Source organism: Eretmochelys imbricata, chromosome 5, assembly GCF_965152235.1.
Source record: "Eretmochelys imbricata isolate rEreImb1 chromosome 5, rEreImb1.hap1, whole genome shotgun sequence".
Taxonomy (NCBI): Eukaryota; Metazoa; Chordata; order Testudines; family Cheloniidae; genus Eretmochelys; species Eretmochelys imbricata.
The window spans coordinates 1,071,862-1,084,539 of NC_135576.1; the positions used below are offsets into that span (position 1 = coordinate 1,071,862).

At 70.6% G+C, this 12,678-nt stretch overlaps 1 protein-coding gene across 1 annotated transcript; it reads right to left on the reverse strand.

Annotated features, from left to right (window-relative positions):
• Nucleotides 1–1,457: 1,457 nt before the first annotated feature.
• Nucleotides 1,458–12,434, reverse strand: TAF1C (TATA-box binding protein associated factor, RNA polymerase I subunit C). Its single transcript, XM_077816574.1, is given in 20 exon segments — nucleotides 1,458–1,743; nucleotides 1,745–2,215; nucleotides 2,217–2,326; nucleotides 2,329–2,641; nucleotides 2,644–2,784; nucleotides 2,786–2,862; nucleotides 3,207–3,344; nucleotides 4,820–4,913; nucleotides 4,915–5,000; nucleotides 5,365–5,497; nucleotides 5,605–5,740; nucleotides 6,108–6,179; nucleotides 6,756–6,873; nucleotides 7,127–7,252; nucleotides 7,739–7,989; nucleotides 8,483–8,553; nucleotides 9,038–9,133; nucleotides 10,504–10,613; nucleotides 11,004–11,097; nucleotides 12,307–12,434. Coding segments are annotated over 20 exon segments (2,901 nt in total). The 5' UTR covers nucleotides 12,433–12,434; the 3' UTR covers nucleotides 1,458–1,605.
• Nucleotides 12,435–12,678: the final 244 nt, after the last annotated feature.

The window sequence follows — 12,678 nt, forward strand, 5'->3', positions numbered from 1 at the left end:
CCAGAGCACGGGGCTGCGTCCGGCCATCCCGGCTAAGAGCCATTGGGGCACCTGCCCTGCAGGGGCTTTTGTTCCTTTTTGAACCTGCTTCCACTGGAGTTCCCCACGCTGGCTGGGTTGTGGGAGGAAACACGTCCCTGTGTGTTTGAAACCTGCTGCCTGTTACTTTGCTGGGGTGACCCCTGGCCGTGTTAGGAGAAGGGGTAAAGGTCCCTTCCCTCGTCCCTGGCTCCACACCGCTCAGGCTTTGCTAGATCTCTCGTATCCCCGTAGTCGTCTCTGTGCACGCTTCTGCCGCCTTCCCTTGCCGCTGGGCGTTGGCTGAGGGCCCTGCAGCTTGGGGGGCTGTTGGCGGCCGTGAAGCACCCCAAGCTCCATCCAGAACTCCTGGGCCTCTGCTTTTCAGGGCTGGAGGGGTGGGGGGCAGGTCCTGCCCCACAGAGCTGTCACTCAGCAGGGCTTGCTCGCTACAGAGGGGGGGCGGTGGAAAGCTCAAGTATCTGCCCAGTGCACAAGGGGCCCCACAGGGTGGGACGGACCCAGGAAGAGCCCCCCCACCCCCTCCAGGACCAGCAGACAGGGGCCAGAGCCCATCTCTCTCTCTCTAGCATCTGTTAGAAAACCCTCAGCCCAGAGGCCCATGTAGCTCAGGCGGCCGTCTCTGACGGGGCCCAGGGCTCGCTGCTGCTCCCGCAGAATAAGGGACAGGAAAGCCCTCAAGGGGCAATACTGGAATATCCTGCCCCAAAGGGCCTTTCCCACAGCCACAGCTGCAGGGCTGCCCCATCACTGAGGCAGGGTGAATGTACGAGGGGCTATCCAGTGGCAATGAGTTCCGCAGGGCAAGTACATGCTGCATCTTTCTCAGAAGCAATCTCATTGCTGGTTTTCCTGTGTGCCCAGGGTCAGTTCCCCAGCCCCTGTGGAAAGGGCTGGGAGCCCCCACTGGTCTCGTGACCCTAGAGGTCTAGGGGGTGCAGCTCTCAGGACACAGGTGTTTGACCGCTGCCATGGGTGAGGTGTGTGCCAACGCCCCGCCCCAGCTACACCCACAGGCCTGGGCTCTCCGTGCCTGAGCAGCAGCATGACAGTCCCCGGCGCCCAGCGCTGCCCCCGGCGAGCCCTGTGGAGGCAGTGGGCCAGTCACACACTAGCTGGGCTCTGGCTCTCCCTGCCTCGCTCCCAGCCGCAGCGTGGGGCAGCCAGAGCAGGGACCCTGGAGTGGAACAACCCACGGCCCCAGTTCCCTGCCACCTCCAGCTTGGCCTCCCCCCCACCCCTGCGCATGGCAGCAGCAGGCAATGCCGGCGTTCCGCCCACCTTGCCTGGTGCCGGAGAAACCGCAGCAGCTGACAGCCCCCAGGCCCCATGCACCTGCCATGTGCTGGGGGTCAGGACTGCTCCAGAAAACCCCACAGACGGGCTCCATCCCCATGGCGCAGACAATGGCCAGGTGCTACCTTTCCCTGTTTATTGAGTTATCTGCACCGGCCAACAGCCCCAGGGCGCCAGGCCGTGGCTCGGCAGACACCGTCCCAGCACTCCCCGTCCCCTAAGACCTCCGGCCATCCAGACGACGCCCCCAGCACCTCCCCGCTGTGGGTCTCAGAAGCCCATGCGGGGCCGTTTGCGGCGGGGCTGCGACACGGTGGAGCGCTGGCTCTGGGAGGAGGGGCCCCAGTGCTGGCTGCCCAGGCTGGAGGCCTGGCTCGCAGGCAGCTCGGATAGCGGCTCCGGGGCGGGGCTCGGTGAAGAGGGCCAGGTAGTCCCGCAGGGTTTTCCTGCGCTCCTTGGGGATGCCCCGCGAGCTCAGGGTCTGGGACGAGAGCAGCTGGGAGGAGTCCTCCACGTCCTGGCTGCCCCAGGCCTCCTGGGTGCCCTGCCCGCTGCGCTGGGAGCTGCTGTCCAGTGGGGAGGCCGGCCAGAACTGCCCCGGGGCTGGGGGCAGGGCCCCCCGTCCCGCCCGTGGTGGGGAAAGGTCCTGGCGGCACACGGGGGCCGGGGGCTGCTGCTCCTCGCGGGCCTGGCCGGGGGGCTGGCTGCCGGCGGAGAAGTCACTGAGGTCGGACTGGTAGGTGACGGAGGAGGTGAAGCTGCCCGACAGGCTGCGGCGGCTCCGCGCTTGCTTCCAGCGCCGTCTCCGGTCCCGCAGCACGTGCAGCTTGTGGGCCCTGGTCATGCCCAGCTTCTCCTCCCACCACTCGCCCCAGCCGCCCCGCCCACGACGCCGTCAGCCGCTTGCTCAGGTCGTCGGGCCAGGCCCCGGGCTCCACGAGGTGCGGCATGGCCAGTGGGGCGGGGGGCGGCCCCAGGGCCCAGGGCGCCAGCAGCCCCGCTCCCGCATGGCCTGGCGCAGCAGCTGGCGGGCTCGGCAGTAGGGGGCGCCGTCCCCGGCCGGCCGGCTCAGCTCCCCACGGGTGAAGAGGCGCCGCTGGCTGATGGTGGGTGGGGCCTGGGGCTGGCTCTGCTCCGGCAGCCGGCTCCAGTCCCTGATGAGAGCCTTCAGCCAGCAGCCGTAGCGGGCAGCGGCTGCTGGGCTGGGGCCCACGCTGGGCCTGGCTTCCTCCAGGGCTGCTGCCTGCCCGGCATCGGCGGTGCCCTCGGAGATGGTCGCTGGCAGGGGAGGCAGGCGGCCCGCTCTCCCTCGCCGCCCGAGCCCATGGAGGCACCCCATGTGGGTGAGGGCTGGCCGGCTGCAGCAGGAGCTGGCAGGGACGGGGCGAGGCGGGGGGCTGCCGACGACTCACTCTCCGCCGGCGGCTCGTGCAGCAGGGTTTGGTAGAAACAGGTCCCCGGCCTCGGAGAGCTGGAAAACCAGCAAGGACTCCAGCGGCCCTTGTCCGGCGTGGGCAGCCGTCACACCTGGGGAGAAAGGGAGGTGAGGGGGCTGAGCGCAGTGGCGGGGGACAGAGCCCCCCATAGGCCGCACAAAGACCTAGGGGAGACCCCCCCAGGCCCCACACAGAGTTAGGGGAGACCCCCACTGGGCCCACACAGCCCCACCCCAGAGAGCAGGCGAGATCCTTGTCCAACCCCCTCCCAGCTCTCTGGAGCCCCCCCGTCAGAGGCACAGGTAGGTCAGAGCCAGGGCCCTTCCTTTTGGCTGCACCCCAGCAATGTGGGCCTGGGACTGCTGGGGACACGGGGGGTTCCATGCCAGGCCACCCCCACCCCCCAGCCCCCCTCTGCTCGCCCCAGCCACCTACCAGCTGCGGGAACAGTCAGCCTCTGGCACAGCAGGCCCTGCTGGGGGGTCACCTGCGTGGGGAGGTGCTGCAGACCCTGGTAGATGGGATGGAGCCGCCGGGGGGGCCCTGCGAGCTGGCAGGCTGAATGGCTGCCACCTGGGGGAGAGGGGGGTGTGAAAAGCTGTGTGGGAGCTTGCCCCCCCCCCCCCCCGCACTGCCCCCCCTTGGACTCCCAGATCCCTCCCAGCCCGCCCCCCACCCCCGCACTGCCCCCCCCTTGGACCTCCCAGATCCCTCCCAGCCCGCCCCCCCCCGCACTGCCCCCCCCCATGGCTGTAACTCAGCCCCTCCTTGACAGAGCACCATGTGGCTGGGGGAGGGGCACCCTGGCTCTGGGGAACCCCCATACTGACATGTACCCACGCCCCAGAGAACCCTCTACACCAGAAGTCCCCCAAACTTTTCAGGGTTGCACCCTCCTCCTGCCGGAGCCAGGAATGGGGCTGGGATTGCAGTTGGGGGTGGGGCTGGGTGGTGTTCCTTTCCTTCCCCCCTCCCCCCCCCCCGTGGGGGCTGGCCTGGGCTCACTGAGCCCCCCCAAGCATTCCTCTGCACCCCCCTAGGGGGGCACGCCCCAGTTTGGTGACCTCTGCCCTATACCATCCCCCAGCATGACCCCTCCCTGCAGGAAACAGCGCCCCCCGAGCCAGGGACTGCAGCAGGAGCAGCTCGCAGCCCCCCCATGCACCCCGCCCCCGCTCACCTGTGTACTGCAGCAGTCGCCAGCCCCCCTATGCCCCCCAGCCCCCCCCGTGTGCTGCAGCAGCCTCCACCCCCCCGTCCCCCCCCGCCCCCGTCCCCCCGTTTACTACAGCAGCAGCTGCCCCTGGGCTCAGACCCCCCATGCCTCCCCGCCCACCTGTCTACTGCAGCAGCCCCCCGCCCCCCCATGCCCCCCACCCCCCCCGCGTACTGCAGCAGCTCCCCGCCCCCCGCTCACCCGTGTACTGCAGCAGCAGCCGCCCTGGGCTCAGCCCCCCCATGCCTCCCGCTGTCTACTGCAGCAGCCCCCAGCCCCCCATGCCTCCCGCCCCCCACCGCGTACTGCAGCAGCCCCCCGCCCCTGCGTACTGCAGCAGCAGCTGCCCCCTGGGCTCAGCCCCCCCATGCCTCTCCGCCCACCTGTCTACTGCAGCAGCCCCCAGCCCCCCACCCCCCCCGCGTACTGCAGCAGCCCCCCCGCCCCCGCTCACCCGTGTACTGCAGCAGCAGCCGCCCCCTGGGCTCAGCCCCACCCATGCCTCCCGCCCACCTGTCTACTGCAGCAGCCCCCCCGCCCCCCATTGCCCCCCACCCCCCCGCGTACTGCAGCAGCCCCCAGCCCCCCATGCCCCCCGCCCCCCCCGCGTACTGCAGCAGCAGCTGCCCCTGGGCTCAGCCCCCCCCATGCCTCCCGCCCACCTGTCTACTGCAGCAGCCCCCCAAGCCCCCCCATGCCCCCCCCGCGTACTGCAGCAGCCCCACTCCCCCCATGCCCCCCCGCGTACTGCAGCAGCCCCCCAGCCCCCCCGCGTACTGCAGCAGCCCCCCGCCCCCCCGCGTACTGCAGCAGCCCCCCGCCCCCGCTCAACCCGTGTACTGCAGCAGCAGCAGCTCCTGTGTGCGGTGGGTGCCCAGCAGCACCTTGTGGCTCCTCTCCTGGGACTGGCCCGGGCTGAGATGGGCGGAAGACGGGCGGGGCCTCCAGCATGTGCTCCCAACGCAGCATCGGCACCAGGGGGAAGCGCTCGTCCACCACATACACGACCCGAACTGGGGGGCAGGGCCCCAGGGGGGCAGTGAGAACGCCCCAGAGAGCCCCGGGGCTGCTCCCCTCTCCCGCCAGTAACCTGGGGGGCAGGGCACCGGGGGGGCAGTGCCCGCTCCCCCCACAGGCATGGCCCAGCCCCCATCCCCATCAAGCTTACGGCCATTGCAGCAGCTTTTCACCATCACCGGCCAAGCTGCCCAGCCAGGCCGTGCCCTGGAGCCGCCCCTGGGAACCGAGTCGGCCGCGCGCGGGGAGCTGACGGGCCCAGCAGCTGGGCACCAAGCCACAGGTTGGAACGGGCTCTGCAGGATCCTCCCCACCAGCGCTGAGGGGCTGGAGCGTCGCCTACCGCAGCAGCCCGGGCACTCACCTGCGTGGCGACGAGGTGCTGGCAGGGGTGGGCCCTGCCCAGGTACATGGGCAGCATCACTCGCTCTCCACTCTGGCACTCAGCTTCTCCTCCCACCTTGAACAGATCAAACTGGCAACTGGCGGGAGCCTGGAGCCGGAAGAGACCAGGGCACGTGAGCACCCAGGGAGGGCGGCCCCCTGACCCGGCCAGCCCCAGCCCTGCCCTCCCCCCTCACTGCACGCGGGCAGCCTTACCCGCACGTCGAGGCACTGCAGGCCAGTGCGGTCAGCGCAGCTCAGCACCCGCGGGTGGGCGGTGAACTCGCTCCAGCGCCACGGGGATGCCTCTCGGAAGAACGCCGTCTCGGGGTCCCGGCGCAGTCGCTGCAGCCTGGGGACACAGGAATTACCACTGGGCCGGCAGCAGGTGGGGAGCGTGGAGATCACCGCTGGGCCAGCCCAAGGACGGAGGGACGCAGGGGTCACTGCCTGGGCCGGTGTGGGGGAGAAAGGGAGGGGAGGACACTGGGCAGAGGGATCAGCACCTCACCTGGGCGCAGGACAATGCAGGGCATGGGGCTCCCTGCCTGGGCCGGTCCCTGGCTGTTTGTGGGGGAAGGGCGATAGGCAGCTCCCAGCACCAGGCTTCATAGTGGCTAGGAAGAGCCACAGCCGCCCCCCGCCCGTGCATGCTCCTGGGCCCCCAGGTGCCTGCACTGCCTCCCCCTTCCCAGGGCCCCAGCCCTTGGCCCCCTTACCCAGTCTCGATGTTCCAGAGGTACACGGCCCCGCTGAGGGTGCAGACGGACAGCTCCCCGGGGAGGTGGGGGCTGTGGGAAGGGCAGAGCGTCAGTGCGGGGCAGACCCCCCCCCTCGGGCACAGGACGGACGGGCCCAGCAAACCCGGTTTAAAGGCCTCCACTGGCAAAGGGTTCATAGCTGTGTCCGGCCCGACAAACTCACTCCACCTCCCACGCTGCACCGTGGTGGGAGGGATGGACCAGCAGCGCAGCACACCCGGCGTTACCATGGCGGATAGTCGTGCGCACTGGTGCTCTGGGACGAACGGGGGTCCCTGAGCCCAGCCTGGACCGGGGCAGGGGCCGCAGAGGAAAGCCCCGGGAAGGGAGCTCCACGTGGCAGGGGGACATGAACCCAGCAGAGGGGAATCGAGCACCAGTCACGGGTGCAAAGTGGCTGATCTGGGGCCCCGAGGAAGGCAGACAGGCCCCTTTCTTCCCCTGCACCGCAGAAGCAAACGGACAGCGCCTTCTGCATTCCTAGGGTCAGCTCCCGCCCAGGGCAGGGGGTGGCGAGGTGCCCTCCACCCCCGGGTCCGCAGGGAGCGTCACCCTCCGCCCCTCTGGGCTCCCGGCTCCTCCAGCCAGGCCAGCCCAGGCACGTACCTGACGGTGAGGCAGGAGGCGGGCGCGTCAGTGCGAATGACCTGGAGCGGGGCAGGGGTGGTGCCAGCCCGGAGCCGCCAGGCACCACAGTGATGATCCGAGCGAACGCCAACGAGGGCTACATGTGGGGAGGAGACGCCGCAGTAAGCCCTGGGGGCAATGGCTGCCGACCGGGGCCAGGCCCACAGGAGATGGGGACCCCAGGACAGGAGCAGGTGAGCTCAGCACCTCAGCCAACCCCCCCACAGGAGGCTGTTCCCTGCCCCGTACACCCAGGGGCTTGGCCCTCCTCCAGGGCCACAAGCATCTGGTGGCAGAGCCGGGAGCTGAGCCTGGCACCGAGCCTGGCACCTCCCCGGGGCCCCACTCACCTTCCCCAGCCACCTGTGCGGTGGCCACCTGGCGGACCCGGCCACTGAGCTCGAACTGCGCGTGGCAGCCATGGGCGCGGGGCTGAAGGGCACCAGCCACCTGCTCCAGAGCCACCTCCTGGAAACCTGGCACCGTGTCAAGGGCCACGCACCGACTGCAGGGGCCATGGCTGGCCCCACGCCAGAGGGTCAGCCCCAGTCCGGGGATAACAGCCAGGCCCCGGCCCAGCAAATCTCCCAGCATGGAGACAACGCTCAGCCCGCAGCCCAGCCCCCAACACAGCCAACCTACCAGCCCAGCTCAGCCCCCAGCCCGGGGACAACAGTCAGCCCCCCCCAAGCCTAGCAAGCCCCCCAGCCCAGGCACAGTTTACAGCCCCCGCATGCCAGCCCCCAGCCTCCCCAGCAATGGAGCCCAGCTGCACCCATCCCATCACCAGTGACAGATCAGCCGGGTCCTGGGCATCAAACCCCCCATCCCCAGGGGTGCAACAGAGACTTGATGCCCCTAGCAATGAGATCTGCCTCCCCCACCCACCCCCCCAGCCTGGGGCCACCCTCAGCAGCGCCCTGCACCAGCACCGCCAGCCCGGCCTGTCTGCAGAAGGATACAGAGGAGGTTCATGGCCTCCCCTCCTGGGTAGACCAGGCAGCCGCTGGAAGCAGGAGCCACGTCTTCAGTGGGGAGCCAAGCCAGTGCCCCCCCAGTCGGGGCGTCGTCGAACAGGAGCTTCGCCCACTGCAGGGCCAGCTCCTCGTGGACGCACTCGGCCAGCAGGCCCAGGGGCACCTCGAACAGCCAGTCCCGGGACAGGCAGGAGAACCAGCGCAGCCGTGGGCTGGGCTGGAGCCAGGGGCAGTCACTGGGGGGACAGCTGGGCATCAGGGACAGCTCAGCCCTGCCCCTCCCCAGCCAGCCTGGCAGCAGGGATGGTGCTGCACAGGACAGACGTGCAGGGAGGGGCTCCCAAACAGCTCCTCCCTAGTGCCACAAACTGACCCTATCCCCCAGACTGCAGCCCCCCCACCCAGACTGTGTAACAGACAAACCTTCCCCCCTGGGGCTGGGCACCAGAGGCAGGGGAAGTCTAGGCCCCTGGGAACAGCCCCCGGCCTCTCCCCAGCAATCCAGACTTTCTGTGGGGTCTCCCCAGCCGCCCTGGGCCACGCAGGAGCAGCACTGATTGCTGCGCTGGCCGGGGTGCTGGCTCGCAGGGCCTGTGCTGTCCTTGCCCAACACAGCCGATGCCTGGAGGCCCTGCGCTGCGCCTGGCTCTGCACCCCCTGGCTGTGCTCACGGCACCCCAAGCAGAGGGGAAGAGAGCAGGGCCCCTGCTTAGGCTTGGCACCACTCACCGCCTGTCCTCCCTCCGGCCAAGCTCCTGGACCAGGGTCTTCACTGAGATGGTGTTTTCCTGCGCCTTGCTCTGCAGGGAGGGAGGGGACAGGCCGAGGTCAGGGCACACGCACTGGGGGAGGGGTACCAGGGCACATGCGCTGGGGGGCACACGCGCTGGGGGAAAGGAATGAGAGCATGGGATGAGTGGAGGGCACATGAGGGGCGGGAGGGGTACGAGGGCATGAGGGGCGGGCGGAGGGCATGAGGGGCGGGCGGAGGGCACACATGCCAGCAGGAGCCCTGCCCGCCGTGCTGCCTGTACTGCCCCACTGTCTCCTCGGCTCCGGCAGCTCATCTCTGAGCATGAGCCCCGGGGGCTGGGCAGCGCCTCTGCTCTGTGTCCGTACAGCACCTAGCACAGCGGGGCCCCCGGGTACGACAGCACTGATGGGGGGTAGGAGGGATATTCCCACAGCTGGGGTCAGGAGCAGACACAGCGAGGTGGGTGCTGCCCCTCCCCAGCTCTGGGTCAAGGCCCGGCGGGGAGCAGAGGACCGGCGAGGGACGCTCACCTGCAGCTGCGCCTCCCCCAGAGAGAAGTGCTCCTGAAGAAGTTGCCCCATGGCGCCGAAGGCCTCCTCGGGGTGATCCAGGAAGAAGTGAGCCAGCTGCCAGGGAGAGGCAGGGTCAGTGCGACAGGCTTGGCCTGGGGGGACCACGTTCCGTGCCCGGCCCAGCCAGACTCCCTGCGGGACCTTGGCCCAGTCCCTGGGCTCTGCCCCCAGCGCTGCAGCACGTGGGTATGGAGCTGGGCCCTGCAGCCGGGCAGAGGACGGCTGACCTGACCCGGGGGCTGGGAGCTGGAGCCAGACAAGTGATAGGGCGTCGGCCTCTAATGGCGAGGAGCAAGCGACCGGGGGATTCTCCACCGCCAGCCATTTGCACATCCAGATGGGCTAGTTTCCTAGCAGCTCTGCTCGCGCTCAGCCAGGGATTCCTGGGGGGCAGGGCGCAGTGACCCCTCTGGCCTTGGCATCTCCGACAGCCCTGCCCTACCACACCAGCGGGGGGCGCTACGGGAACGACCGGGAGGACTGGACACAGGAGTACCAAGGTCAATGGGGACGGGGAACATCCCAACCCAGCCCCACTAGGGACCTGCTGCGCAGAGATGACAGGGCCCAGCATGCAATGGGGCCAGTCTGTGGAGCAGAGCATGCTGGGCCCTCCATGATATTTGTCTGAACCCTGCGCCTGGCAGTGCCTGGCCTGCCAGGGGGTTGCTCCCCAGTGGGCACAGAGGGGTTAAAGCTGCTCTTGGGCATATCACTGAAGGGTCAGACAGGAGAGCGCCAGGGGCCGGGGCCGTCACACCTGGAAACCAACCACCCAGAAGAGGGCGGTTTTCCCCAAAGCCCGGGCGGGAGAGCACAGGGGGAAGGTGCCAGGGCCTGTGGAGAGACACACAGCTCTCACCCAGGACAGATGCATGGGGATCCTACAGCAGTTGGCGGGGTGGGGCCCTGACAGGAGCCCAGACTGGGCTGCCTTACAGGCCTCCAGGGCCAGGCTCCAGGCACCTGACAAACCCTGCTCGGCTGGAAAGGGCTGGAAACCAGCGGGGGGGCGTTGGTCCCTGCGGAGGGGACATGTCTTGCCCAGAGCCTGGCTCAACGGGACTCATGGGCAACTCAACGGGGGTGGAGCAGGAGGCTGGAGCTCAGGGGCTCAGTCTCGAGGCCACTTGGCCGACCCTGGAGGAAGAGTGGCCCCCGGGGAGGGGGGGGTCTGGCCACAGAAGGGATCCTCCTAGAGCCTGTTTACAAGCTGGGGCTCAGCACAGGCCCTGGGGAGCCGTCAAACCGACAGAGGCAGCCCCCTAGACTGCCCGGCTGGGCAGAGCTGGAGCGTGGGCCCTGCCACAGATTCCTCAGGGCTCAGACAGTGAGCGGGTCCAGCGAGCCCACGGGGACCCCACCTGCCCAGGGAGCAGGGACGCAGGGAGACCCCCTGGCCACACCGCCGCCTGCGGAATTACCTGCCCTGTGAAGTCCAGGGCAGCCCCCCCAGTCTTGCTGGCCTGGTGCTTCCTTTGAATCTGCCCCACGTAGAGGATGTCGTGGGGTGTCAGCGTGGGGACACGGCAGCCTGCGAGAGAGAAGGGCAGGGCCAGGCGGTTACCGCAGCGGGCAAGGGAACGCATCACAACCCTGGGCAGCGGGGGGGAGGGAGGCAGGGCGGGGCCAGGCATACGCCACCCATGGGTGGGCTGGGGGCAGCACTGAGAAGCTCCCTGCCCTCCCAGTGCTACCTCCCCCACCCTCCGGACATGCATGAGCAGCTCTGCCAGGCCCTCAGGGGGTTACGGGGAGGAAGAGATCAGGGGCCCCAGGGCAAACAAGACACAGGCCCCATCCCACCCCACACAGACACTAATTAACAAATGGTCCTGTGGTGCTGGGCTTGGGGCCAGCTGGGCCCCTCCCTGGTAGGGCCCCCAACCCCCCTCTACTCGGGGCCTGGCCGGGGGGCTCTCACTCGTGTTGGGGGACAGGAACGGCACGGCACACGCCTCGGCAGGGGCCCATCTCTCGCCCTTCTTGCTGCGAAGCGGAATAAACCTCTCCTGGGGCTGAGGGACACAAAGCAGACAGGTTAATACAGCCCCCCCAAGTCCGCACGACGCACACCGAGCTCCCACCACGCAGCCCGGCCAAGGCAGCTCCACCCTGACCCACAGCCGGGACCTGCACACAGCCCTGCTGGTGCCCCCCACTTCCCCAGACCTGCCGGTGCCCCCACTCCTGACCCGCAGGCCCCCGCTCCCCCAGCCCTGCCCCCCCAGCCCTGCCGATGCTCCCACTCCCGACCCGCAGGCCCCTGTTCCCCCAGCCCTGCCCCCCCAGCCCTGCCGGTGCCCCCACTCCCGACCTGCAGCCCCCCGTTCCCCCAGCCCTGCCCCCCCACCCTGCTGGTGCCCCCCACTCCCGACCCGCAGCCCCCTGTTCCCCCAGACCTGCCCGCCCAGCCCTGCCGCTGACCCCACTCCCGACCCACAGCCCCCCGTTCCCCAGCCCTGCCCCCCCCAGCCCTGCCGGTGCCCCCCACTCCCGACCCGCAGCCCCCTGTTCCCCCAGACCTGCCCGCCCAGCCCTGCCGATGCCCCCACTCCTGACCCACAGCCCCCCGTTCCCCAGCCCTGCCCCCCCCAGCCCTGCCGGTGCCCCGACTCCCGACCCGCAGCCCCCCCGTTCCCCAGCCCTGCCCCCCCCGCCCTGCTGGTGCCCCCACTCCCGACCCGCAGCCCCCCGTTCCCCCAGCCCTGCCGGTGCCCCCCGGGGGAGGGGGTTCGGGCTGGAGCTGGGGGGGGGGAGTCCGGGGAGGGGGCTCTGGGGGGGCTCGGGGAGCTGGAGTCCGGGGGGGCTCGGAAGGGGCGGGGGCGCGGAGCCCGGGGGGGCAGCGCTCACCTGGCTCGGGCCGGCCCCCTGCACCTGCCCGTAGCCGCCCCAGCCCCGCCCGCCCGCCCTGCCGGTGCCCCCCACTCTCAACCCGCAGCACCCCGTTCCCCCAGCCCTGCCGGTGCCCCCACTCCCGACCCGCAGGCCCCCGTTCCCACAGCCCTGCCCCCCCAGCCCTGCCGGTGCCCCCACTCCTGACCCACAGCCCCCCGTTCCCCAGCCCTGCCGGTGCCCCCCGGGGGGGGGGTTCGGGCTGGAGCCCGGGGGGGGGGAGCCCGGGAGGCGGGGCTCGGGGAGCCCGCGGGGGGGGCGGGGAGCCGGAGTCCGGAGCCCGGGGGGGGCTCGGGGGGGCGGGTGCTGGAGCCCGGGGGGGCGGCGCTCACCTGCCCCGGGCCGGCCCCCTGCACCTGCCCGTAGCCGCCCCAGCCCGCGAGCGGCGCCGGGCGGGGCAGGTCGCGCGGGGGCCCGGCGCGGCAGCCGGCGGGGAAGAGCGAGCCCGGGAACGCCATGGGCCGCCGCCAGGGGGGGCTCGCGGCCCGAGTCGCGGCTCCGCCAATCAGCGCGCGAGCCGGACCGGCGGCGGGGACCGTGGAGCGGCGGGGGCGGCGAGAGCGGCGCCGCTGGGGCCGGCGCGGACCCGCCACGGCGCCCCCTGGCGGCCGGCGGGGAGCCCCGCCCCGGCACGAGGGCAGGCCCGGCTGGGCGGGGTCAGGCGCTCCCCGGACTTGTTGGGTCCGCCGGCCGGGAGGCGCTCC